Genomic DNA, 25042 nt, shown 5'->3' with positions numbered 1-25042 from the left:
TTAGAATAGACTTCTACACAGGAAGACACTATTCGTTCTCAGTTCCCATTGGGTTGCACAATGTGTCTGTCTGTGCAGTGCCTTGGTAAAGTATTCTTTTCACCTTGAAATGTTTCACAATTTGTCATGTGGTTTTATGTGATAGACCAACACAAAGGGGTGCATCATTAATGAGTGAAAGAGAAAGGGAACATGGTTCTTGATTTTTTTCTTTTATTACAATATGAAAAGTGGGACTTGCATTTGTTTTAAATCTCCCTGAGTCAATATATCTATAACAAGGAGAACACAGATGGAAAAGACTGACTAATAGTCACCCATCTAAACTCCAAACTGACAGGATGGACAAAGAGAATATTCCTCAGAGAAGCAGCCAAGAGGCCTGCGGTAACTCTGGAGGAGCTGCAGAGCTCCATAGCTCAGGTGGGAAAATCGTTTTTTTAGTTCCTCATGTCATAGAAATTTGGCCTTGGGACCAAAATGAAATTTATTTGGGCCAACATGCAAACTGCTTTGTGTGTTTGTGAAAAACATTGCATTGCAGCCCTGATCACATCATCTGTACTGCAAAAGTGGGAGAAGATTCTGTGGGGATGCCATTCTTCAGCAGAGACAGAGAAGCTGGTTACTTGATAGGAAGATGGAAGATAGAAGAACCAAAGCACAAGGCAAGAAAAAAAACATTTGAGGTCAAAAAGGACTTGAGACCGGGCGAGAGGTTCACCTTCCGGCAGGACAACAGCCCTAAACAGAGCCATGTGTTATCCATGTGTTAAAATTGCCCAGTCAAAGTCTAGATCTAAACCCAACTGAGAAACTGTGGAGAGAATTAAACATTGCTCTGCGATTTCAGTCCCAACACACCAGCTGAAAGAGATGGATGACAAAATACTTGCAGCTGGATATAAAGCAAAAGGTGCTTGTGCAAAGTATTGACTGCAAGGCAGCTGAATAAAAATGCCATTTGAAAGGGATCGGTGCTATTTCCCCCACATTGAAGTGTGTGGTTTTAATGTAGCAAAATGTGGAAAAGTTCACTGGTTCTGAATACTTTTGCAGGGAACTGTAAGCTTGCAAGAAAAGAGAGCAAAAAAAAAAAAAAAACTGAATGGGAAATGAGCTTGATGAGCAACCACAGAATGAGCTCCTTTTAGGCTGCGCCACACAGCTCCTTTTCAAATCAGCCAGAGCTAGCACGGGCAAACAAACAAAAAACAAAGAGACTTTTCAAAAAAACAAAGATGGGCATTTTCTCAACTGTCACTTGTTCATCTATTTGCATGGGACACCATTATGGATTTGCACCATTTATTAAGAGCTCTAAATAATGTTAAATAAACAGCCTGTGCTGAAAACTCAAAAGCAGGGGGACTGAAAGAGCTTTATCGTGGCAACTCTATGCAAGTCAGTCGAATGCAGATAAAGCAAATATCAGCGAGCCAATGGGAAGGAGCTATTTCTCGGGAGGAGTCTTATTTTCCTGGAGGATCCAAATGCCATTTGGCAACACAGCTCAAACTGACAAAGTTGCATGCAGACTGACACTGAGAGTTTGACTTTGAGGCTTGCAGGAAGGAGCAGTGACAGGATACACGAGTTTCAATCTTGGTGAAGCAGCTACTGGCATTCAGGCAGACGGGCCTGTGAGCACAGAGAGAAGTAGCTGAGCAAGTAGGGAGCAGGTTGCAAAAGGGTGCTATATTTAGTCTGTTTTCATTGAGCAGAGATAGGAAAATATATACTAAAGTAAAACTTCAGCTGATGATGAGGTTCCAATAGACCTTCCGATGTTGAGGAATTCTTCAGATTGGTTGTAAAATGGACCTCTACAGGAGATCTTTCCTAGCTAGTAGCTACAGCCATCACCCTCTATAATAACTCCTTGACAAAATGAGTTACAACAACATTTAATTTCCCTTTGGGATAAATAAAGTATTTTTGAATTGAATTGAATTAGAAAGTGGTGTAACCTTATTAATGTTCGTGTGTGTGTGTGTGTGTGTGTGTGTGTGTGTGTGTGTGTGTGTGTGTGTGTGTGTGTGTGTGTGTGTGTGTGTGTGCGTGTGTGTGTGTGTAGGGGTGGTATTTAGGCACTGGTGCTGCTATCATTTCAATTCAGTTTATTGCATTGTGTCGTTGACTTTGCAGCAATCCCTCTTACCAAGCATGCATGTTTCGACAGTAGAGAGGAAAACTCCCCTTTAACAGGAAGAACCCTCCAGCAGAAGCAGGATCAGTGTGAACGGCCATCTGTCAGGACTGATTGGGAGTTTCAGAAGACAAAGCACAAAAAAGAAACGCAGAAGCACTGATCCAGGAGTACCTTCTATGTGAGAGAAAGATAAAAGGGTAATGGCAGTACTAGCTCCATTAGTGGCTTCATCAAGGGTAGAAAGAGCCAAGCAAATAAGCTCTGAGCCAGTTTTCAACTCTAGAACAGGAGTTCCCAAAGTGGGGTTCAGCAAAACACCTATTGAGGGTCCTGAGATGATTTGTTGCTGATGTGCTAAAAAATATTTAATATTTCATTATTTGTGAAACCGATACCAAAGTATGACTTTACAAAATGATCAGCAGTCATCATTTTCATGCAGAGGGAAGGCTGCACTTCTTTTCTAAGAGTTCTTATAAAAACAATTATTTTTGTAATTTTATGATTTTATTCCTATTAAAAGTTTGGGAAACTCCGGTCTGGAGAATAAAAGAGAGCACATACAGTTAGTTTTAGTAAAAACCTAGTCAATAACTATGTCTACGAGAGAAACAGAAAAGACAGCGGTAATTGTAACGTCTATAGGAGAACATGAGGTTGTTGGCAGCAGTAGCTCAGCCAACAATTAATTATAGCTACCTTTAAAGCCTGTGGAATCTATCTGTTTATTAGGGATAGATAAATAATATCTAAAATTTAAGCAGTAATCAAAGGGAACACTTCTTTAAATAATTTGTTTGGGATTAGGTCTAACATACAAGTTGAAGATTTACATGAAGAAAATTTTTGATAACTCAGAAAGCTCAGCACAATCAAAACCATCCCAGCACAGATTAAGTTCTACAGACTCCTCCAATGCTGCTTCACTCACTGAGGATTAAATAATCATGTTTGGGGGTTGCCAATGATCTTATTTTTCGTAGAACCTATTTTATTTGTATAGAATCCCATAAAATCATTACTGCTGAGAGCGGAGGAAATGGATGGCTCAACAAAGCTTGTTTTGCAACTGTACTAAAAAGAAACCAAGTAGTATTCCTATTCTCCTCTCTAAATGATGAAAAATAGGTTGTTCTAGCTTTGCAAGTGGTCTTTTTATACAATAATGGCCTTTTTTCCAGATTAAGTAGGATTCCTCTAGATGTGTTGAGCACCCTTTTCTTTCCAGTTTCCTAACGTAGTGCTTCATAAAACGCAGCTCTAAGTTAAATAAGGGAGCTAGCCTCCTATGCATAATTACCTACTTTTTTTTTTTAAAGTGGCTACGTTGTCTTATGCAAAATGCAATAAGGAAGTGATACTATTAACAAGAGCATCGGTTTGTGAAGGGGAAAAAATTAAATTGCTAACCTTTGCGTTTTTCTGAGGAAATTAAAAAAAGGAACAGAACTTTGTGATATAATGATCTACTATAATTAAACCTTCTTTTGGGGGCTGAAGACTTGGATGGATTAAACTCAAATTCTATTAAAAAATGGTCAGAGAGGACAAGGTTAAGACGGAATAGTGTTATTTTGTCTCATTCAATGCCATATGTTAGCACAAGGTCCAAAGTATGAAGGTAAAAATGGGTATGTCTGCGTATAGTTTGAGCAAAGCCAATTAAGTCTAAAATAGCATTACCGGCTTTATTTAGGCCATCTTTGTCAACCCGAGTGTTAAAATCCCACACTATAATGACCTTGTAAGTATTTAACACTAAATCAGATAAAAAGTGTAGAAACTGATCTGAAAACTGAGAGTATGGGTCTGGTGGATGATACAAAACAACAAACAGAAGTGGTTTTATTACTTTGCAATTTGGATGAAGACAACTTAGGAAAGAATTGTAACTATTAGGTAGCTTTAGACTAACCAATAAATTACTGAAAGATGGTTGCTGCTTCTCCTCGTCGCCCAGTATTTCTGAGAATATACACATTTTAATAATTAAAAGGAATTGACTAATTTATACTAGCATAATCCTCTTGCCACATTCACACTTCTGTGAGACCAAATCAATCGATCTGATTATCAGAAATCAAGTCATTAACTAAGAGTCTTTGAAGAGAGAGACCTTGTCTTCAATAAATCCCATTTAACTGTTATAATTTTCTTTTCGGTTGGAGTTGCATTATTTTAATAATATTTTTTTGATTTGCTCCTGTTAGGTTAGTTTTTGATCTATTTGATTTTGGCTGTGGGCAAGACATGTTATGGGTGGGTAACAGTATAGAAGCTACAGAGAGGTGTGTTAAACTTTGACTGCTTTTTGATCTGGACTCAGTGTAACGATTGTAGATGTAAACCAGAAATTCAGCCATACACAGAGTTACGTTTAAAAGGTTTATTAGAAATGTTCAATGTAGACAGACCAGGAGTTGCTAACTGAACCAGACTTGAGCCGATGCAGGTGGAACACACAAGAATTGGAAAATCCTTGGCGGCAGAGCACAAGTGAGGTGATGCGACGATCTGGCAGTGAGGTGATGAGTGAGGCAGGCATATGAAGGCAGGTGAACAGGTGACCAGATATGACAATAATTACTGGCAGCAGGTGGAGCTGGTCTGAGCTGACTGGAGACTGAGGTGTGGACAGAACTGATTGGGTGGTGACAGATGACTGTTGGCTGTGGGGAGTGGAAACTAATTAGTCCAGAACAAAGCAAACAAAAACCTAAATCATGACACCCAGGAGTTGTCTGCATTTTGGAGAACTGATAAATTGGGCTAGATTCCTAGAAAGAAGAGCTGCTCCATCCAAAGTGGGATGGATGCTGTCTGCCCAGATCAGACCAGGTTTTCCCCAACACACTTGCCAGTTATCAATGTAGCCCACATTGTTTTCAGGACATAACCTACACAACCAGTGGTTGAATGTCTGCATTTGTTCTTACCTAATTAATCAGGCAGGGGACCACAGAAAGTAGTCCAACTTTGTTTTGGCAGAGTTACAAACCAAAGAAAACACAAATTACTGTAGTGGCTTACAGTCGGCATTACGAGGAGTCATTACCGCCATCATAAATGAATGACAATCTTACAGTATTTACAGTTTTCCCCAGCCAGCAGTTTCAGGTAAGATTTGATGTTGCCCGTTCTGGCCCCTGGCAAACATTTGACTATGGTTGCTGGGGGAGACTCAGACAGAGATGGAGAAACAGCAGAAAAAGAGAAAAGGAAGCCATAGTTACCCCTTACCACGCCAACAAAACACATGTGAACCACAAAGGGTTCCCAAACGTATAGTGCAGCAACGGAAAAATATATGTGTTTTAATGTGCTTATGTGTTAGAATAACAGACAATTCAAAGTAAAAAAGAATTCAGACAAAAACAAGAAGTGACACAAAGGCCTTACCTAATCCGTTGCATCTCCCCACAACAAACCTCAGTTTATTTCATTCACACTTTCTCTGAAATACCAACGCAAAGTAGTGCATCAATATATGAAAGGGAATGATTTAAGACCTTTTAAATTTAGACAAGGCAAGTTTATTGATATAGCACTTTTCAGAAACTAGACCATTCAATGTGCTGTACGTGAACAGAAAAACATTACAGACATAGGAAAAGACAAAAATTACATTGTTAAAGGAATAAGCAACGTTAATCATTGACTAGACTTCATTATGACAGTCCTAAATGAATTCTAGTACAACCTACTGCATTCAGAAGTGACCTGATCAGTAAAAATACAAGCCACAACCTGATTTTTTACTTTTATTTGTAAAGTATGACTGACTTTGTGTGGTCCTATCACATAAAATCTCACCAAAACACAGGAGTGTGAGATTGTAACATGACAAAATGTAAAAATAATAACAATAATAATTAAAAAAAGTTTAAGGGGAGTGAATACTTTTGTACGGCACACTACTTGGACCCCGTGTAACTGGGAGGCAAAAGTGCAGCAATGCAGTGCAAGACGGAGAGTTGGCTATATTGCTGATGACAGGTGGGATGCTGCAGAGGAGGAGAGTCCTCTATAATAAATCTCAAGGCTTTTTGTGGCAGCCTCTACATTTACAGCCAATTACAGCGCTTCATCGACTTACACAGGGGTTTCTTTAGAGAGGAATGATTTATATTGAGCAGATAACTGATAACAGTCTTTATTTTAAGTACAAACAGCCAGTCAAACTAAACCGAACAGTAGTTGTTATTTGGAACACAGGAGTAGATCTTTAAAGCCGAGAGATTTAAAAGGGACTAAGGAGTTTCCCTAGTGGGATTGCTGTATGCAGAGAGCCCCTCCATTATGCGCTCCATTTCTCCTTCCCAATACTTCTCCCTGCTAACACACCACCCCTCCCCTCTCATTTCCACTGCACACAGTAAATCCAGAGCCTGCAGTGCCTGATCGAGCCAACCCAAAAGATCCATAAGATGCAGTAGTAAACCCTCAGCTTGCCCAGGGAGCAGAAAAGGAACTGAACTACACGCGAGGCGAGGGCAGAACACCTGCACCGGACAACCGAGCAAGGGTCAAATTCTAAGATAGATACACAGGAGGGGGAAGAGAGAAAAAAAAAAATCACCTTCAGCAGAGCACCAGCTGGTCCCGAGCTTGAAAGCAGCAGAGAGGAGACAGAAGAGGTGCTGAGCGGCAAAAAAGGAGCAAAGAAAAGTGACTGGAATGATAAGATGAGGAGGTGAGTTCCAAACACTTTTAAAGGCTCTTCTTGCACACACATTTACCACACCCTGCGTTCGCTACGAAGATGGAGGGAAAAAAAAAAAAACACTAACACTGCAGTATGTGTCGGCTGTGTCTTTGCCCGCCTTCGGTGGACGAGTCCTCTGTGGAGCCGTTACTAAAACCCATCTATTGGGCTAGTTTTCCTCCTCTGAGAGCACGGGACAGACTCCACTGACAAACACTGATGACTGAACACAAACTGATGCCAGGGAGAAATGGCTGCAGGGATTTGTCCTCCTTTCTGATGGATGGCATTCTTCAGTGTGGTTTAAAAAAATCCTCCTACAGCTCAGGTCCGGTGTTATTCAGTTGAATGAAAAAGGACAGTGCATGCATTATAATACGTGCCTTGTAGGAGGAATAGTTTGGTGTGTTTTGCTCATTCAGCACCTTCTGCAGTGACATTCCTCTCCTTTTCCTTTTCTCTCTCCCCCCCCCTTCCTCAGCAGGCCTGCACTGCTGAAGCTGTTTCTTAATGAGGCCCTCCTGGAGCTTGCGCTCATGCTGTGGCTCGGGCTTCGCGTCCTGGCCGTGTGCCCCTCCATGTGCTCCTGCAGCCGCAGCCACAGAGAGGTGGACTGTTTCCGGAGGAGCCTGAGAGAGCTCCCCGACGGCTTGCAGCACAACATCCTCTCCCTCAACCTGTCCCACAACCGGCTTCTCCATCTGGACGGCAGGCTCACCTCGTACACCCACCTCCGCGTCCTGGATTTGTCCCACAACCGGCTGAGCCGCCTGCCCAAAGCCCTCCCCCGCTCCCTGTGGCAGCTCCACGCCTCCTCCAACCACATCCAGCTGTTGGACAAGAACGACACGGCCTACCAGTGGAACCTGCGGAGCCTCGACCTCTCCGACAACAAGCTGGAGAGGGCCATCTTCATCAACAACACGCTGGCGAATCTGCGCACGCTCAACCTCAGCCACAACCACTTCTGGACTTTGCCCACCAACCTGCCGGCGCACCTGGAGACCGTCGATCTGTCCCACAACCTGCTGGTGAAGGTGCTGCCGGGTTCTCTAGAGCGGCTCCCGAGGCTGTCTCACTTCTACCTGCACGCTAACCGCTTCTCCTCGCTCCCCTTCGGCGCTTTGGACAAAATGGTCTCCCTCAGAGTCATCACTCTGGGCAACAACCCTTGGGCCTGCCACCTTTATGCTGACGTCGACTACTTACAGTCCTGGACTCAAAGCACCTCCGCGCTCGTCCTCGGCTGCCCCTGCCACACTCAGCCCGTGTGTGGGGGGACGCAGCCCAGCAGAACTGGAGCTCGGCACTTTAGCTCCTTCGTTCTGCCTCCTCTGGCGGTCGGCACCCCAGGTCCGAGCTCCACGTCCCCCGAAGACAGCGTCACGCGGTGGCACTGGTCGGTTTCCGCTTTGCAGAGCACGCCTCAAACCCGCAGAGAGGCTCTGAACGCACACCACGGCGCCTTCACGGAGACGCCCATCAGCATCGCCACCTTAACAATTAATCACCCGGCTGGAACCGGCGGCTGGGAGAGCATAGATCATCTCTCCTCTGGCACAAAGGAAACCTCAGACCCGCTCCGCACAGCAGACTCGTCCCATTTCTCCGACAAAAGTCTAATTACCGACGCACCTAGAGGAAACGGCGTGGAGCTGGCCTCCGATCGATTCTTCATAACGGAGGCCTCCTCCACCCAGACAAAGAGGACAGCCACTCTGCGCACCAGAAGCGTGAGGAGACAGAACCAGTCGCCTTCCGGTGGCGTCAGAAACAGCGGCCCGACCCTCGGCGCGGCCGGCTCCCCGCTCGGCGCCGTTCGCAACTCGCTGCTTCTGTCTCTCTTTCTGCCTCGAGTCGTCTGACAGATGGCGAGAAGAGACGAGGCAAGGCGGGAGTTTGCAGGAGAAAATGCACAAAGAGGCATGACGGCAGGACAGTTGTTACATACGTAGAAGCCATGTTTTCCAGGAAATAAATGTTTAGACCAAAAAAAAAAAAAAAGAAAAAAAATGAAAAGTCTGTTACCATGTTTTTTGATCACATATGGTTCACACTGATGCCAGCAAAACGGATTTGAGAAAAGACGGAACAAAGGTGTTTGTCTCTCCGTTTTATTTCCCCCGACTTTGAGCACCGTCCTGCATATTTTCTTTCGCCACGGAACTTACAGGATGTGTGCGGCTTCGTTTTGATGATTCAAACACACATTAAGGTGCAACGGTTTGGTTGAACTCTCGCCGTTTCACCTGTTACAACCACAAACCTCAGTGTGCTTTTACTAGGGTTCTATCTGATCAAAAAACAAACAAAAAAAAACACAAAAGTTGTGCACAACTGAGAGCCTCTGTGAACAATAAGCAGTTGAAGAAATGCATCCCCGCAGCATGACGCCGCCACCACCGTGTATTTGTTTAGGGGGCAGTGCAGAGCGTGTGCGTCTCTTCTTCCACGTGTACGCAGTGTGCCCCTAAAATACTTTTAGCAATGCTATACAGTGCTCTCTTCAATGAGGAAGAGATTGCACAACATATAAATATCAAAAGATTCTCTTACCTAAGCTATGGGTGGACCGCCATGAGTCTGTAGTCAATGCTACAATATTTATTTATTTTTATCTAGGGATATTACAGTAAAGTGGGCTGGCTATGTTTGCATGTCACATTTGTCTGATAGGGTTGAAATCCTGGAGTGACTTTCCTTCTACTTAACTATAATGAAATACTTTTGGCAAACAAACTGAAATCCCAAGGAAAACACTGAAGTTTGTGGTTAGAACATAAAATGTGAAATTATGTTTTCACGATGTGTGAGTAATTTGGTGAGGCGCTGCACATGGTTGCATTTATTGATCAAAAACATATCTTTCAACATGAACTGTACCTTTACGCCGATGTACCATCTTCACACCGTGGATGTTAAGCTTTCAGAGGGTTTGCTGGGCAGAAGCTGACAGTTACATCTCGTCGTCGCCCTGAGAGTCTCTTTTAAGGGGCTACCTGAAAGATTCCTGAAATTCTTTCCACATACCACAAAGACAGTTACAGTTTAGCTCATCGTCAACATATCTCTGAAAGATGAAACCTCTAACAGTGTGGATTTTTTTTTTTTTTTTTTTTATCTGAACTAACTTTAATGATGGAGGTGTTGTTAAAGCCAAGCGGAATATCACCAGAAAATTAATGCAAGAGGGCCGAGAGTTCGCGGCCAATCTGCATCAGCTTTTCAGCCTCATTAGCTCTGTTTGTGATGAATGCTTCGCAGGCTTTGCCGTTTTACATGGGCAAAACCCCGATCTTCTCAGATGAACCCTCCCTATTCTTTGCTTTTCCTCCTAAAGACCGGCCCTCCCTGGCTCACTCTTCTATATTTCAACAGCATCCCCCTCTTAGAAAGGCAATTATACACCTTCGCTTTTACGCCATTTAGATATGAAGATCGTTTTACTATGAAATGTTAAACAAACGGTGCAACATTTCTGATTGCTGCTTTTTTCAAAGACTCCTTTTGAACCTTAGTGAGGAGAAATGAATAAAAAGAATGTAATGAATAAAGCTCAGCACATGATGGCACTATATACATTCAGCAAATAGTTTGCTGTAGAGCTGAATCCCTTGACTTTGTGCCACAGCTGGCCAAGGGGCTTTTCGTTACACCTGTGGTCCGCCATATATTTGGTCTCATGTTTATTTTTCTCACTTGACTGATTTCTTTCTGAATTGCAAATTGTTGTTTTTCTGTACAAAAATCCACAGTTTTTTTTTTCTTTCCTTTCTAAGATTTATCAAATGAAATGTTTTTAATTAAAAAAATCAGGGATGCCCCCAATCCCCGCTGGGTGGATGTTTCTTCTAACTTATTTGATGATTCTGTGGAGAAGCTGTCTTTTCCCCCTGGGCAGGTGTATACATTTGTCGTGACATGAGCGTTACAGGAAGCAACAGAGACTCTGTCGAGCAGAGGGCAAACAAACGGACAATATATCTAATGAACAGCGAGTGCCTGGCTCCCCTTGCGTATTTTGATCACATCTCAGACTTAAGTGTCCTTCATGATTCAGTGGCGCTCGTGAAAATCATCTGCATGGCGACCGAACGTTTGAGGAATGCAAACTTCCTGGTGTTTTTACTGCAGAGCATTGAAGCGCAGGCTTTTTTTTTCTTTCCTGTAGAATGCTAAGATATTGAAATCCTCCTGATTGCATTAAACAGCTGTGATGCAGTACTCTGCAGATTTTTTTTTTTTTTTTTTTTAACAATTTAGCATTGCATTTACATAAAGAAGCATAAGTTGCAAAATATAATAAGGCATGCATCAAAGCACAGCTGGCTGCATTTGATAAACTTAAGAACCGGTGCCAGAGGATTTTGAAGTTTGTTGCTGGGAACTTCTTCAAGGTTCTGCAATGTTGAATAAAGTTTACGCTTAAAGCAATGAACACTCCTGATTATTGTTGGATTTTGTCCATAACTGCTGACTACATAGCACAGTTTGTCCTTCTGACAAAGCTACAAGACTTTTAAAATGCTTAAGATAAGATAAGACAATATAAGATAAGAAATATTTTTATTGTCCCACACTGGGCAAAAACACATATACAGAGTTATACTAGATTAGGAATGAATAACAAGATAATTTAAAGTGAAGTTAAGTATTTTAAAAGTCTGAGAGGAAAGATTTAACTGTCATAATGTTATGTTGGCTTACTGGCTACAGTGGCTCTCAAGAGTAGGTTGAAATGGCAGCTCCATATCTGATGTGAAAACATTTTAATATATTCCATCATTTCACAGCTTTTTCCACATATAGTGTGAAATATAATTATGCAAAATAAACAGGAAAAACAAGTGTATCACAGGAAACATTATTTTGAAATCAAACACTCCAACAACTCCCACTGGATAAATGCGCACGCCCTTAGGGTAATGCTTTATTATAGCAACTTTTCCTTCATTTTCAGCACTTTCAGTTTTCATGAGTTCAGGCCTGCCATCAGTTATCGTCAATATCGTGAACCTGTCAAGGTCTCAGAAAGTTTTTTTTTTAGACACACATACAGAAATCAATCAGGACACAGAATATTGCAAAGTGAGATAGTTTATTTGGAAGCAGATTTCTTAATAGTGTGCAAGGCAAGCTTCAGGAATAACAGCTCTTCGGCGTCCGGAGGAAGAGGAAGAACGGTTAGCTGGAGTAGCGGTGAGAGAGAAGATGGACGTTGCAGGATGTAATTTAGAGACGATGACTTACAGTTTAAATGGTAAAGATGGAAGTGGTGGGCTCAGTGTGTGATTTTATCTGAGCTGAGTTTGATTTCAGAAGATTCACTCGTAGACTGACAGTGAGCAGTGTTGGGGGCCCTTACCTTACCTTAAAAATTTGACAGGCCCCTTACCTTTCCATTATAAAACGTACTTTTACTCACTGGCCTTTAACTCAACTGAGACTTGATTTCACTTAATTTGCATTGGTATTGTTTTTATCTGATTTCTGCTTTTTATTGTGTTTCATAGCAAGTGTCTTATATTAATATTGGGTGCTTAGTTTTAGTATATTATCCTTTATTGTTATTTTATGGTCTTTGATGTTCAGCACTTTGTTTCAGCTGTGGCTGGTGTTGGAGCATTTTATAAATAAAGACGACGATGATGATGATGATGATGATGATGATGATGATGATGATGATGATGATGATGAACCAGTACAAGGTATGCACTTGCCTTATAGTTTACAAAAACCTGAATACTACACTGAACAGCAGCTTTTGTTCAATTTCCATTTGAAAGATATAAAAAAAAAAATAAGTCAGCCAAAAGAAGCGTCCATACCCTAAACTTTGCGGAACAGACACAAGTTAAAAAGCGCGAGCTCACGGGAAGATAAGTACCATTGTGCTGAACAGACGTGAGAAAATGTCAAAAGCAGAAAACCTTTTACAGCGAAAGCAGGAATCCTCCAGGAAGTGGGTGACAAGAGAAAGGTGTGAGCCCGGAGAGCAGGTGACCTTGTGGTTTTGACCTGAAATAACAATGCAGTCAAAGAATGAAATGTAAAGGCCTCACTTTAATTTACAGATCTGGAATCAAAACTGAAAAACATTGATTTCCATAAATACTTCTTGAAAATAGGATACATAAATCACCACGCAAGTGCAAAAGGATCATTGTGTTTTATAGCAGTTCAATAAAAGGAAAAAAAGAAATCTACTTTTTCATAAATTTTAGAAAAATAAATGCCCCTTTGGTCATTATATACAAATGAGCTAAAATCTGAAAAAAGAAACTCGTTGGTTTATTCTTTACTTCTTACCAGACTATGTAGTGGTTGGTTTTTATTCCCTCAGCTCCCTCAAACCATCTCCTTGGGTCAGGAAGGACCCAGCTTTGTTGAAGAGATTTTTTAATGATGTGAAGGACAGGACAAGGTGACATCTTCAGCTCACTGCTCTAGGACAGCAACAGTTGTGGGAATTGTAGACGTAGATGGTGACTTTTTACTATTTGCTGGTATTTTCCCTCTCAGCTATTGAAATGGCTCCTGTGAGTAAGCACAGGTCCAAGTCAAGGCCGAGCCACCTTTTGCTTGTTACACAAGTATTCTTTCCAAATATCTCTTTATCCAGTTTTCTACTCACAAAGCTTGGTCCGTTTTTGATTAAATCTCTGTTGTAACTTCTTAAATCCGCATGGTTTGCTTTCACAGTCAGAGGTTCCTTTATAAGCTTCTGATCAGAGCCAGCCTCAAATTATATGGGGACCTAATCAGAATTTGGGGCCTGGTTTCTGTTGAGACCACACGAACTAGTCAACACCTCTCACTCCAAACTCTTTTTTGAATTATCCCACGTTGATTGCCTGTGTGCTGTGCATTTAGCACATCTAGTTTTCCTTAATTTCAAGAATGAATGGGTGCCTTACGAGTAAGCTTGCCATCAAAACGACCATGTCTCAGATTGTTTTCTCTGACCATAATATCTGTTTATTTGCAGTATATATTTTAAAAATAGCACTTAAAGGTATATAGACACGTTATATGCTTAACAAAAGACCAAAAACCGTTTGATCATGATAAAATAAAGTTATATATACCAAGCCTCCATCCTGATAATGATTTGATGATCCTTTGTGTGGATAAAATTAGCCACCGCACCAGGCGCGATTAGCAGATATAAGCAAATGTGGCGCCATCTAGCGACAGTATTGCAGAACTATCATAATGCCGTTTACTTAATTAATAACTCAAAATTAAATAATGCCGGACCTAGCCTGGCCTTCTGAAATGCCTTGCAGTTAAGGAGCAGCTTGGATCAAAGACCAACCATTGTTAATTAAATAAAATGATTTAACAGCAACTATAAGAGCTTCGTATCAGAACATTTACTTACGTCAATCAACTCTGCGATCACATCTGAGCAGGTTTATGGTCCGCTTCAGTGAACACCAACGTTCATACTGTATTCCCAGCTCCATTCCAGTCTTTTCCCTCTCGGAATCATATATTTATTTGCGTTTTTCTAACAGATCTTTGAACATTCTTCAGTGTTTCGCCTGGAGATGCTAATAGCGTTAGCTGCTTCCTTGTTTTAACCCCTGTACGTACTTTCGTTAATATCATAAATAAACACAAAAGGCTTTATTTACTATCAAACTGAGCAAAACCAAAACATTAAATACCAAAAGAACAACTAATACAACAGCAGGACGTGATCATTTTTCATGAAAGCCTTGTATGGAACCAGTGTGAGCTACTGATGTATAAATAAATGAAAATCTAATTATGTGGCTATTCACCTTTAATAAAACCTGGTGCCAACATTATGACTTACTTATTTAGTCTGGCAGTTGTGTCTTATGTCCAACTGTTTGATGGAGAAGGAGGGGTCAATTTTAATCATCCTTAAAACATCCTTAAAACAAGTCAAAGAAAAACCATTGCAATTAACAACTTCTCAAAATGATTTTGCAGAAATAATTATATTAGCTATAAATAATAACTATAATTAGCATTTTTGAAATGGAGGCTGGATTTTTAGAAATAGGTATTTTTGTCAGACTTTTAACTTTAAAAGAATTTAGCGTTTTAAATTTTTTTTTTTGAGTTTCAGAGCAAATTTAAAAGTGGACTTATTCATAGTAAATGAGATTATAATATTAACATTTTGAGATTTAAATTATGTGTGAGAAGTCATCTGCTGTTGGCCTCAAGGCACCAGACAGCAAACGGGGTTGCTTTGCCTCGGGTCAGCATGCTTCTGATACTAAGAATTGGAGGGACGCTGCATAAAAAGGAGCGCTGTAGCTTGTAGTATCTTTCTGAAAGTCCTTTGCCACAAAACAGAAGTTATCACTGGCCTTCTGAGAAACTCTTAGTCTGAAAAAACTATTGCAACTCTTATGCTAAAACTTAATATGCTAAAATGTTGACCTGAAAGTGCTTGGCTGTAGTTTGTATTTTTTTTAAGCCTTCGACTTAACAGGCAGTTAGTAAAAACCTGTGGAAAACCTTTGAATTTGAAGGTTTTTACAGGCCTTGCCCAAGTTGCCCATGAGAAATGAATGTGAACCAGCTACAACCCAAAATATCTCAGATAAGGTCTGAAGTTTACAAATTCTCTTAGCTCTAACTCCTTGGGGGTGTCCAAACCTTTGTCTTTCGCTGTTTTTCCTCCCCTCGTTCCAAATTTACACAGGTAATAAAAGTCATATTACTTACTTGTTGTAGCTGTATTCAATTTAGAGGGCAGGTCATTTTCTCATTTCATTTGAAATGAGTATGAGCAAGTCTCAGTGGTACCAAAACTCTTGCATGCCACACTATATGTATGTTTTTTTTTTCTTTTTACCCTGCCTGCCCTTTTTTTTCCTGGTGTGCAACTTTACAACATCACTTCCAAATGCTTGAGGTGCCAGCAAGCTGGCCTGCAAGCCAATTATTTTCTCTGTAGACAGCACAAAGTAATGTCAGCTTTCTCCTCTGGCTTCTCCTAATAACTGACAAGGTGTAGAGGGCGAGCATCATTTACTGCTGCCATGCCTCCCCTCTTCATCTCACCACCCGAGCTTGTTTTCAGTGAGTTTCCCTCTCACTTCCAGCCACATCCAATAAGACTCACTCTCAGTGTACTTCTTTGTACTGCCCTCTTGTGTTCTTGAGCATTTAATTTCCCCTCACTTTTTCTCTGACAATTGTATACAGACAGGCTTTAAAAAGGCATGTATTACTCTGATAACGCATGCGGTGATCGCGTGAGTGCAACAGGGTGTTTTCACTTTGAACGTCTTTGTTGCAGACAGTTGATTTTCTGCTGTTTTTGTGAGATGCAAAGCTGTTACCTGCAACAGTACATCTTCCCTGAGATGTAATACAAGGAAGAAATGTCTAAAGACTCTAGGCCAGCATCTCAGCTCATCCCTCTGCAATGTAAAGAATGCACACAGTCCTTGCTTTCAGCGAGAGCAGCCACTGAGAACTTGGTGAACCTGGATTAGCTTCAAATCTGAGCACACGTCATCTAAAATAAGGAGAAAACTTGGCGATGTACGTGAACGACATAGAAGCAAAACAGGGCACAGATATTCCATTAGCGATGTTTTTGAATATACATGCTCCAAGTGCCCTCTTGTGGCGAGGGACATTGTTTATCAGTGAAGGTTGAAGTCCAACACAGAGTAAGTCATCCAAAGGTTTGTATCTGAGTCCCAATATTTTCAGAAAACCTCTTAAAACAAACTTCCATACTAGCTGACCAAATTTCACAAACTTACTTCAATTGCATGTCAAATAGATATAATTAAGGACATGAAAATATCCTAAAGGCCAAAGGCATCCATTAACGTCTTAACTAATTTTCCTTTTGAATCTTGTTTAGGCGTAAGCCGCACAATAGTTATATTCAACTTAAGAATTATTTGTTGTAGGTTTAAATAAGGTCAACGATTGCCAAGCTGCCAAATATGCAACCAGAAGTTGCTGAAGAGTGGGGACATCACGTATTGAGCATCGAACTCTGACACCGATGCATAACACAAGCGCCACCCGAGACCACCGGGTGAGTTTAGGGCTGAGGATTTATATTGTGATTTGTCCAGTGAGACAGAGGAAACACAGAGACAGGTTGCGTAAGAGCAGTAGCTTTGATGTCTAGCAGACCGGTTCCCTACCCAGAGTTTTAAAAGCAGTATGTGTTGAGCCCAGTCTGCTTGCAATTCAAACAGACTGGGCTTGAATTGACAAATTGTAACAAAACTGTGTTTTAAAAAATCAACATTTTTTTTTACACATTGTAATTTTTCTTCCTGTTCTGACCTGCATTAATCACTGAGGCACACCACACATGTATCGCCTCTCCTTATTCTCCCAACAGCTGGGTCACCAGGATATGTTATATCAGCCAACAGTGCAGAGTTTCTGTGAGACATGAACAGTGAGCGGCTGGAAGCGTCACATTTCTACCCACTACCTTTAAAGGTACTTCTCTCATCACCACGCAAAGTTGTTTCACCCTAAAAGGTCAGTCTAAAGCTGATGGTACACTGGCAGTGGTTGGAAAAGAAGTTAAAATACAGATCCTAAAATCTATAATTCATTTGGATGAGAGACACAAAAAAACGAATTGCTGCTACAGCTAATTATTGTGAAGAAACATGCAGAACGGGCATTTAAAGAGAGCGGTTCAGTTTAATTTAATAAAACTATCCATGTAACACAAACATTTTCCATTAACATGGGACACATTGAAAGTAAAAAAATTAAAAAAGTTATTGACAAAAACTTCTTACTTAAGAAACCCTTGGGTCACAAGCATCGGCCACAGTCACCTAAGCGGTCTGGCTGCTGACTCTGCAAGAGATACTGTATTTGCCTGCGTTGTGTCCTCGGCTCTCAGCCTTGGGTCTAATGAGCTGTTTGCCTTATCACTGATAAGTGATTGAGGCAAAAGATTGATCATCAGATGTGGATTTGGTTTTGGAAATTTAAAATGAAGTTTGAGTTGGAAGTTAGATTAAAATTAGCCTTTTAAATCTGTATTTTAGCATTTGTTACTTTTATGCAATCCTTTTCCAGTGTTTGACATATTAGGCTTTTTTTAAGCAAACCTTAAATGTTTTGATTATTTTCTCTCTAATTTTCTTGTGATGTCCTGAAATGCACTTTGGGTTGCATTGTGTATGAATGATGCTGCGTAAATAAACTTGAACTGGGTCGTTGTGCATCCCCTTAAAAACTCAAACTCAGAATGGTCATGTAAGTGAAATATAATGTTAGGTTAGTGAAGACTAACGGTCTACAGATTTAAAAGAGCGACTTGTTGTGTTTGGTGCTTTTCTTTCAGTTAAATACCGTCTGTGTTCACATTTAGAACCGCTTTGGTTGAGCCTGTCGACTGTGTCCATCTGCCAGATTAGACGCGGTTCGTCAGTCGTCTCCGGCACTGCCAAAATGGAGTAAACTTTAGTATTAGGTCTCAGTTGTGCAACAGCATTGAAGTTGGTATGTTCCTGTGCTTTTCAGGTCCCATGTTTGTCTGAAAATTATTTCAGTGAACTGATTTTCAAATTCAGCAGATGAGGCAGGTTTGCACAGCATATGGTTTTTCTGGCTTTTTAGCTTCCACCGCTACAAGCTTGTATTTACTTAGTTTATAAGCTCACAGTGATATGACATGCTTCTACCACCGGTGAGATACCGATTATAACTTCACAAACCCTCACGTCAACAGATCTGATAAGCCTGGGGCAAGATTTTTGAATGGAGAAACTTTCGCAATCTCCGCCTATTAATTTTTATGAATTTCACAATTCATAAAAATTGTGAAATTTTGACAATAGTATGAGTGCTCACTTAATTTGTTTCTGTGTTGCCAATTAACACATTTTGTCAAGAAAATGATCCATGTTATCTTTAAAACAGTTGGCTGTTGTGTTGCTTTCTTACACAGGCTCTGTAAGTGTGCATATGTGGTAATTTGTGATTCAGTTTTGATAAAGCTTTGTTCCAAAAGGCACATTTTGTATCAAGAAAGTCCATTTTAATATCGCATCTGCTTTGAAAAACATTGTAAAGGACCAGCTGCGATCTATTTCTGTTGTATACTTTCAATATTTTTCTGGTTTTCTAACATAAAATGACGGATATTGATTTTAAAACTACAAGCAAACCTTGTCGTCATTACTTTTAATTTAGCCATATTTAAACACCACATAAGCAGGAAGAGTCCAGCAGCGCATTCAGCTCTATTGGAAGCTTCTACTTAGATGAGACGAATTCTGAAAGTTCTCATAAAACAGCCATGAACCTACAGACCCAAAGTGAACCTCTTGTAATTCCTGTTATCTCAGGCCAGAGCTATTGTGCTACATGCATAATGATACACAAAGTGACTTACCTTTGACAAGGCCACTCCTGCCCGCTCGCGGCTAAAACAATGGCGCCAATTTCGATCCGCTTTGATCCTCGGGTCACATTATCAATTGTGGCCCCGGAATTAGGCTGGTACCCAACCAGAGGACGCTCAAATGCTGCAGATAAACTTTATCTGATCAGCCTAATCTGTATTGACAGCCTTGGTCTATATGCCAAAGCTCGATATCTCTTTGAGCCAACAGACGTGTTTTTCAGTCTGGCCACTGATCAGGCAAAAAAGCGAGAAAAAAAAGAAAAAGAAAAAGAAGAAACTGGAATCTGAAAGAAATAACAAACCATTCTCCAGCCGCGGGGAAGACTGATGAGACAGGCAAAATTCAACCCCGCAGCATGGTGGTGGTGTGGGTGGGTGGAGGGGGGGGGGGGGGGGGGTTGAGGTTGTGGTATCTCTCGCTCTCATCTCAATGGCACAGACAAGGCAAGGTCAGTGTTAAGGTCAGTGGTTGCGGAATGGGAAGTGGTTGGCAACTGAGAGAATGTATTGTGGCAGCTAGTTAGGGAAAAGAAGAGAGCAAAAATGAAACAAGGGAGAAAAGACTGGCTAAAAAACAAGAAATGAGGCAGGAGACAGAGAGCACCACTTTAGCTGGTTGCCTAGCCTGAGAGGCTTGCTTACCGTTCTTAGATGTTTAAAAATGTCTCGGGCATGCCGTATTCACTCCGTACGAACAAAGTCAGAGTGTTCTAGGCTCGAGAACGTCTGGGCTATGGAGTGCCACTTTATTTTTATTATAAACCCAGTTGAACACATATTTGGGGAACCTGTAAAATGAGCCTCACTGTCATAAAAATCAAGTCAAGAAGACAAGTTATCTGGCTGGTCCGGTTCCATGTCTAGGTCTTGAAAGAACAAAAAAAAGATTTTGTGCCGTACAGGTGACAGGACGGCTCCTCCGTTCATCATCGTCTGCCACGCGCTCCTCTCTCTGGAGTCGTGCAAGCAGCAGCCAGAACGTTCCACGAAGCTGCAGGGGCATGAGCTTATCTTTCAGCCCAGTGGAGCAGGTAAACGATGTCGTCATCATCCACTTGTGCCGGAGCTTGATTGGCCCCCCCCCCCTCACAAAAAAGAGAGCCGCATGTGCGATTGAGAGTCGTCGAGGTCGAAGATGCAGATTTCCTCTCGCTGCCGAAAGAGTCATTTTCTGGGCAATTTTGGGGGAAACTTGTGTTGGATTTTCTTCTCGCGAGTATTTTAAAAGACTGTGAGCTTTCTTCTTCTTGAGGTATCCTGAGCAATGGGGCCCTTTGGGGCACCACAGGCTAATTCCTGCTACCTTGAGGTACTTTTGAGCACTTAACTAGGATTGAATATTTTCCCCATGCACAATTAGCAAGTACAGAGGAGCCTCTAGGATAGGGGTATCTCAAATCTCAATATCGCCGTTTCTTTTTCTCATATGAAATGTGTAATAATGTGGATGTCTGAATATCACAGCAGTCCATCTACCTGTGTGTAGCCTCTGGCGCAGTTTAATTAACTCATCTGTGTGGTTACAGAAGGCATAATGGGAAGGGAAATCATTAATCAGAAGAAGATCCTTCCTACTGATCTCATTTCAAACTGTTTCTCCCGTGCGCTGCGAAAAGACACACAATCCCAGTAATCCTCCCGAATCATGATCAGTTGACAGGGTTTAAACACCGCCACCCTCGAGGAAACGCACGAATCGATGAGGAGAACAGAAATGTTATTTGCCAGATTCATCACTCGTTAATCCTGGTTGGCCGAAATGGACTCTGTGCAAAAATGTTAAATGATTTCCTTCGCGAGATGATGGAGCGGGCATGGACCGCGGTTAGGTAGGTGGCTAATTCCCGAAATTAGGCCTGTCAGTTACGCGCGTTTCTGGCCTGCCCCTTTCCCTGCAGCTTGGGAGGTGCGTGAGCTTGGGAAAGAAAGAGAAGCACGAAGGGAAGGGACACTAGAGGGAGACAGCCTGTTCACGAAGGCAAGTCTTTACTTCAGGTTTTCCTTGAGGGCTACTGACTTTTACTGGCATAGGTGCTCGAGAGAAAATCCCTCAGTCTGAAATAATCAATGTGAAATCATTCACATTTTCCAAGGATGATCTCGAGTGTCCGAGGGATGTACGTGGAGAAGAAGCTGCTTCCTCTTAAGTCTGGCAGATCGTTGCACCTTGAGAACGTGTGGTTTCTGGTGCTGATATCCAAAATCATTGTTCAACTTCAAGCGTCACGTTAAAGAACATTAGACGCAGTTTTTGCATTTAGGAGGTTCACACTTTATTTTCAGGTTACAAAAGCTGCTGCAGTGGACTCCCAAAACCCTCACCCCCACCCCTCCACCCCCCTCACATACACAACTTTAGCTTCACACGCCATCAAATATGCTTCTTTCTCCAGTTTCCACAAATCCTCCAGTTTTTTATGCAACGAGTCAGTTAGCAACAGCGATTTTTTTCCCCCCCCTCCTCTCTCAATTGAGAAGCGCTTCACATTTCACCGCTGAATACAGGCTTGCACTAATACACCGACGGGCTCGCAGAAAATCTTTCCTTTTGCCTAAATGTTATGTAAATGATGAAGAGCTCTGGGAATGCAGGATACAAAAAGATGTCTTCCTTGAAACGCGTTGTCCCCCAATTAATCAAAACATTGTCAGCCGCTGTCACCTTCATAAATGTGTCCAAGTAATGGTGATGGAACTGTGAGCTCTGAATCACTTTCAAGGGAAGAGAAGGGCTTTGCACATACTTTTATATAAAGAAGAAAAGCAAGACCGTCTGCTGGTTTTTTTTTTTTCCTCCTCTTTTTTTATTCAGTAGTAAACGCTCAACTGCCCCAACCAGCATGGCTGTCAGACTGAAGTTGCTTAAAGAGGAATAAACATTTTAGGCACTCTCATCCGGCTGTGGGGGCAGCTCGGATTAAAGCGGAGCACAGCTTTATTTAAAAATCTATAAAGATTTCTCTTCCAGTCTGTGTTACACACACATCCAGAGACAGAAATCTTGGACTCACATGCGATGGCCTGCAAAGGCCTTCATGCCAGTTGAACTTTTCCGCATTTGTTACATTATAGCCATATATTTCGCTGTTTGTTGTGAAGCAGAACTGCGATGTGGGAGGAAAATTATACATGGTTTGGCAATTTTGTTGTTCTTACAAAATGAAATGTGACGAGGGTAGCAGGCGTTTGCATTCGGCCCCTCTGCACTCTGATACCCCTCAGAAAAATCCAGTGCAACCAATTGACTTAAGAAGTCCCCCAGTTAGTATTCAGAGCCCGCTTGGGTGCATACTTTATTTTCAGCTATTCTTTGAAGGCATCGTGAAAACCAATGAACACAGCATGCAGGTAGGAAATAAAGATGCGAGGTTAGATTATGAAACAAATACCCCAAAACTTTGGACATCTCATCTTGTTCAATCCAGAATCTGAAAATGGAAAAAATTTCGGGAAACTGCAAACCTACCAAGACACGGTCCTCCGCCTGAACTAAAGGACTGGCTGGGAAGGAGAGTTTTTTCAGCGAAAGCCGTCAGTGAGCCCATGGTAACGCTGGAGGAACTGCAGAAATCTACTGATCATGTGGGGGAATCCAATAATCATGCTCTCTATCAAATAGCCTTTATTAGAAGGTGGCAAAAAAAAAAAGCTGCTGTTGAGAGAAACACATATATCCGAATTGTGCTCACAGCTTGCCATGAGGGCGAGGCAGAGCAAACATGCCGACGGAGGTGCTTAGTTCAGATGAGGGCAAAGCGTAACTTTCCGCTCCATGTAGCATGTTGCATAGGGGGTGGAAACCGCTAGCCTCGTGAGACCATCCTGATCTCGCGAGCTTTCAAGGTTTCACTCGCAGATCAGTCTGGCTACTCTCCGTTGAAGAAAATTTGGAGCCGTTCACCAAATGAACGTCCAATCAGCGTTGGCTTTGAGGCGGGTTGAGGTGTGACGCAACGGGAAGCGCGTCAGTTCAGTCTAAACAACATGGCGGCTTCAGCCGATGAAACTAGCGTTAGCGTGGCTATCGAGCAAGTTTTATCGGAATTACAGAGTATTTCTTTGCTGAGCTAACGAGCCTTTACCTGCAGCAGCAAGAGTAGCTTGGCTTGTGGTTGTGTTTTCGTCGTCGCTCGTAACAGAGCGACGACGAATCTGATTGGTTTATTTGGCCCGTCTATCACCAACATAGGCCAATCAGCTAACCAGTATTTTCGCCCCTTCCCAAAATGACTTCAATGGAAGGTTTCCAGATGGATATGCGGAGCAAATCTATCTGGCGGAGTCAGGTTAGGAAACCGCTACTCATTGCACCGAACACATCATCCCCACTCAGAAACATGGTGGCGGCAGCATCATGCTGCGGGGACGCGTACCTTAAACAGGGTCAGGGAACTGGGTCGGAGCTGTCGATGGATAGAGCTAAATATAGGACAATCATGGAAGAGTACCTGGCAGAGTTGGCAAGAGACTTGAGAATGGGGACTTCCAGTAGAGCAATGACTTTAAACATGCAAGCAGAGCTACCGTGGAATGGGTTAGCGCAAAGCAAATCTGTGTGTCAGAATTGCAAAACCAAAGTGCTAGCTAAAATAAAATCAGGAATCTGTGGCAAGACTAGGAATGTGTAGTTCAGAGACTCTCCATCCAATCTGAGCGCACTTGACAGCCCTGGACAAGGCTTATGCTTGGTTGACCAAATGCACACCACATGTGACAAATTTAAATATGTTAAAAATATATATATCAAGCTTCTTTAGAAATATGTCGCATTTTGTATGAGTCTGCCACATAAATTAACACACACACACACACACACACACACACACACACACACATATATATATATATATATATATATATATATTTCTATTATAGTTTGAGATTTTTGATTAGAGCATGAAAGATATGAAAAGGGGTGTAAACCCTTTTTCGAGGCACTGTGCATGGTTGTGACTGGATGGGGTGGCGGCGTTCGCTTTTAAAACCCAATAAGGCACGTTTGCCTTGGCACCAAATTGTCTCGATTTCAGATGTGCAACCCCTTAATAAAATATGATAACATGTCCCACCAGCTGTACCTACCTTCCCAAACATGCTTGACTTGGCTCCCGTCATGGTGCGGCGAATAGAAAGGCAGTAATAACTATGTTACGAAAACAGAATAATTCACAATCCCACCGTGAACGCAGGGCCTCCAGTAGTTTTTATTTCGAGCATAAGACAGAAGTTGCTCTTCATGTGTTAAATCCACAGTGAATTTCGTACACCTCGCAATGGGCTTTAGCGCTTGTTGTTCCTCAGAGCTTGCATTCAACATCAATTTACAACCTCCCTCACTTCTTTGTGTCTGTGCAGCTGGATGAGAGCATGCATTTTTTTTTTTTTTTTTTTTTTGTGGGGGTGCATAAAAAGAACCTCCCTCCCATCTGACAACAGCACTGTAATCATAAATGCATCACAAAATGGCATGGGACAGAGCCATAGTGCAAAGACGGTGTAATAGTCTTTCGCGCGCGGCGTCATATTTCCATTTTCCACGACACTCCGGTGCTGCGAGGAATCACCATTTGCCTGCGCACCTTTGTTTCAGAGCTACAGACGGCTCCTGTGCGGAAAGTCCCAGAACTAATGACAGACTTTTAGCTGCTAAACTGACAAAAGTGTTGTTATTTGGGCTTTATCTTCGGCATTGTTTCAAAAACATGCTGCCCGGCCAGATAAGAAATTCCCTGTGGTGGAACCCTCAACAGTCAGGGAAGACAGGCCTATTCAAAAGACGTCTCCGACT

The 25042-nt window shown here is 41.9% G+C and overlaps 1 protein-coding gene across 2 annotated transcripts; it reads left to right on the top strand.

Annotated features, from left to right (window-relative positions):
* The first annotated feature begins 6050 nt into the window (after positions 1-6050).
* Positions 6051-11291, top strand: omgb (oligodendrocyte myelin glycoprotein b). 2 transcript variants are annotated; one of them, XM_012860653.3, is made up of 2 exons: positions 6051-6845; positions 7342-11291. In XM_012860653.3, the coding sequence occupies exons 1-2, from the start codon at positions 6838-6840 to the stop codon at positions 8720-8722; spliced, it is 1389 nt and encodes a 462-aa protein (XP_012716107.2). In that variant the 5' UTR covers positions 6051-6837; the 3' UTR covers positions 8723-11291. The 2 variants fall into 2 exon arrangements, with proteins under 2 accessions (XP_012716107.2, XP_035999224.1); XM_036143331.1 differs by having other exon boundaries at positions 7339-11291.
* The last annotated feature ends 13751 nt before the right edge of the window (positions 11292-25042 follow it).

Source organism: Fundulus heteroclitus, chromosome 11, assembly GCF_011125445.2.
Source record: "Fundulus heteroclitus isolate FHET01 chromosome 11, MU-UCD_Fhet_4.1, whole genome shotgun sequence".
Lineage (NCBI taxonomy): Eukaryota > Metazoa > Chordata > Actinopteri > Cyprinodontiformes > Fundulidae > Fundulus > Fundulus heteroclitus.
Note: the sequence above shows the minus strand (reverse complement) of the source record. Positions and strands in the feature narration are given on the sequence as shown.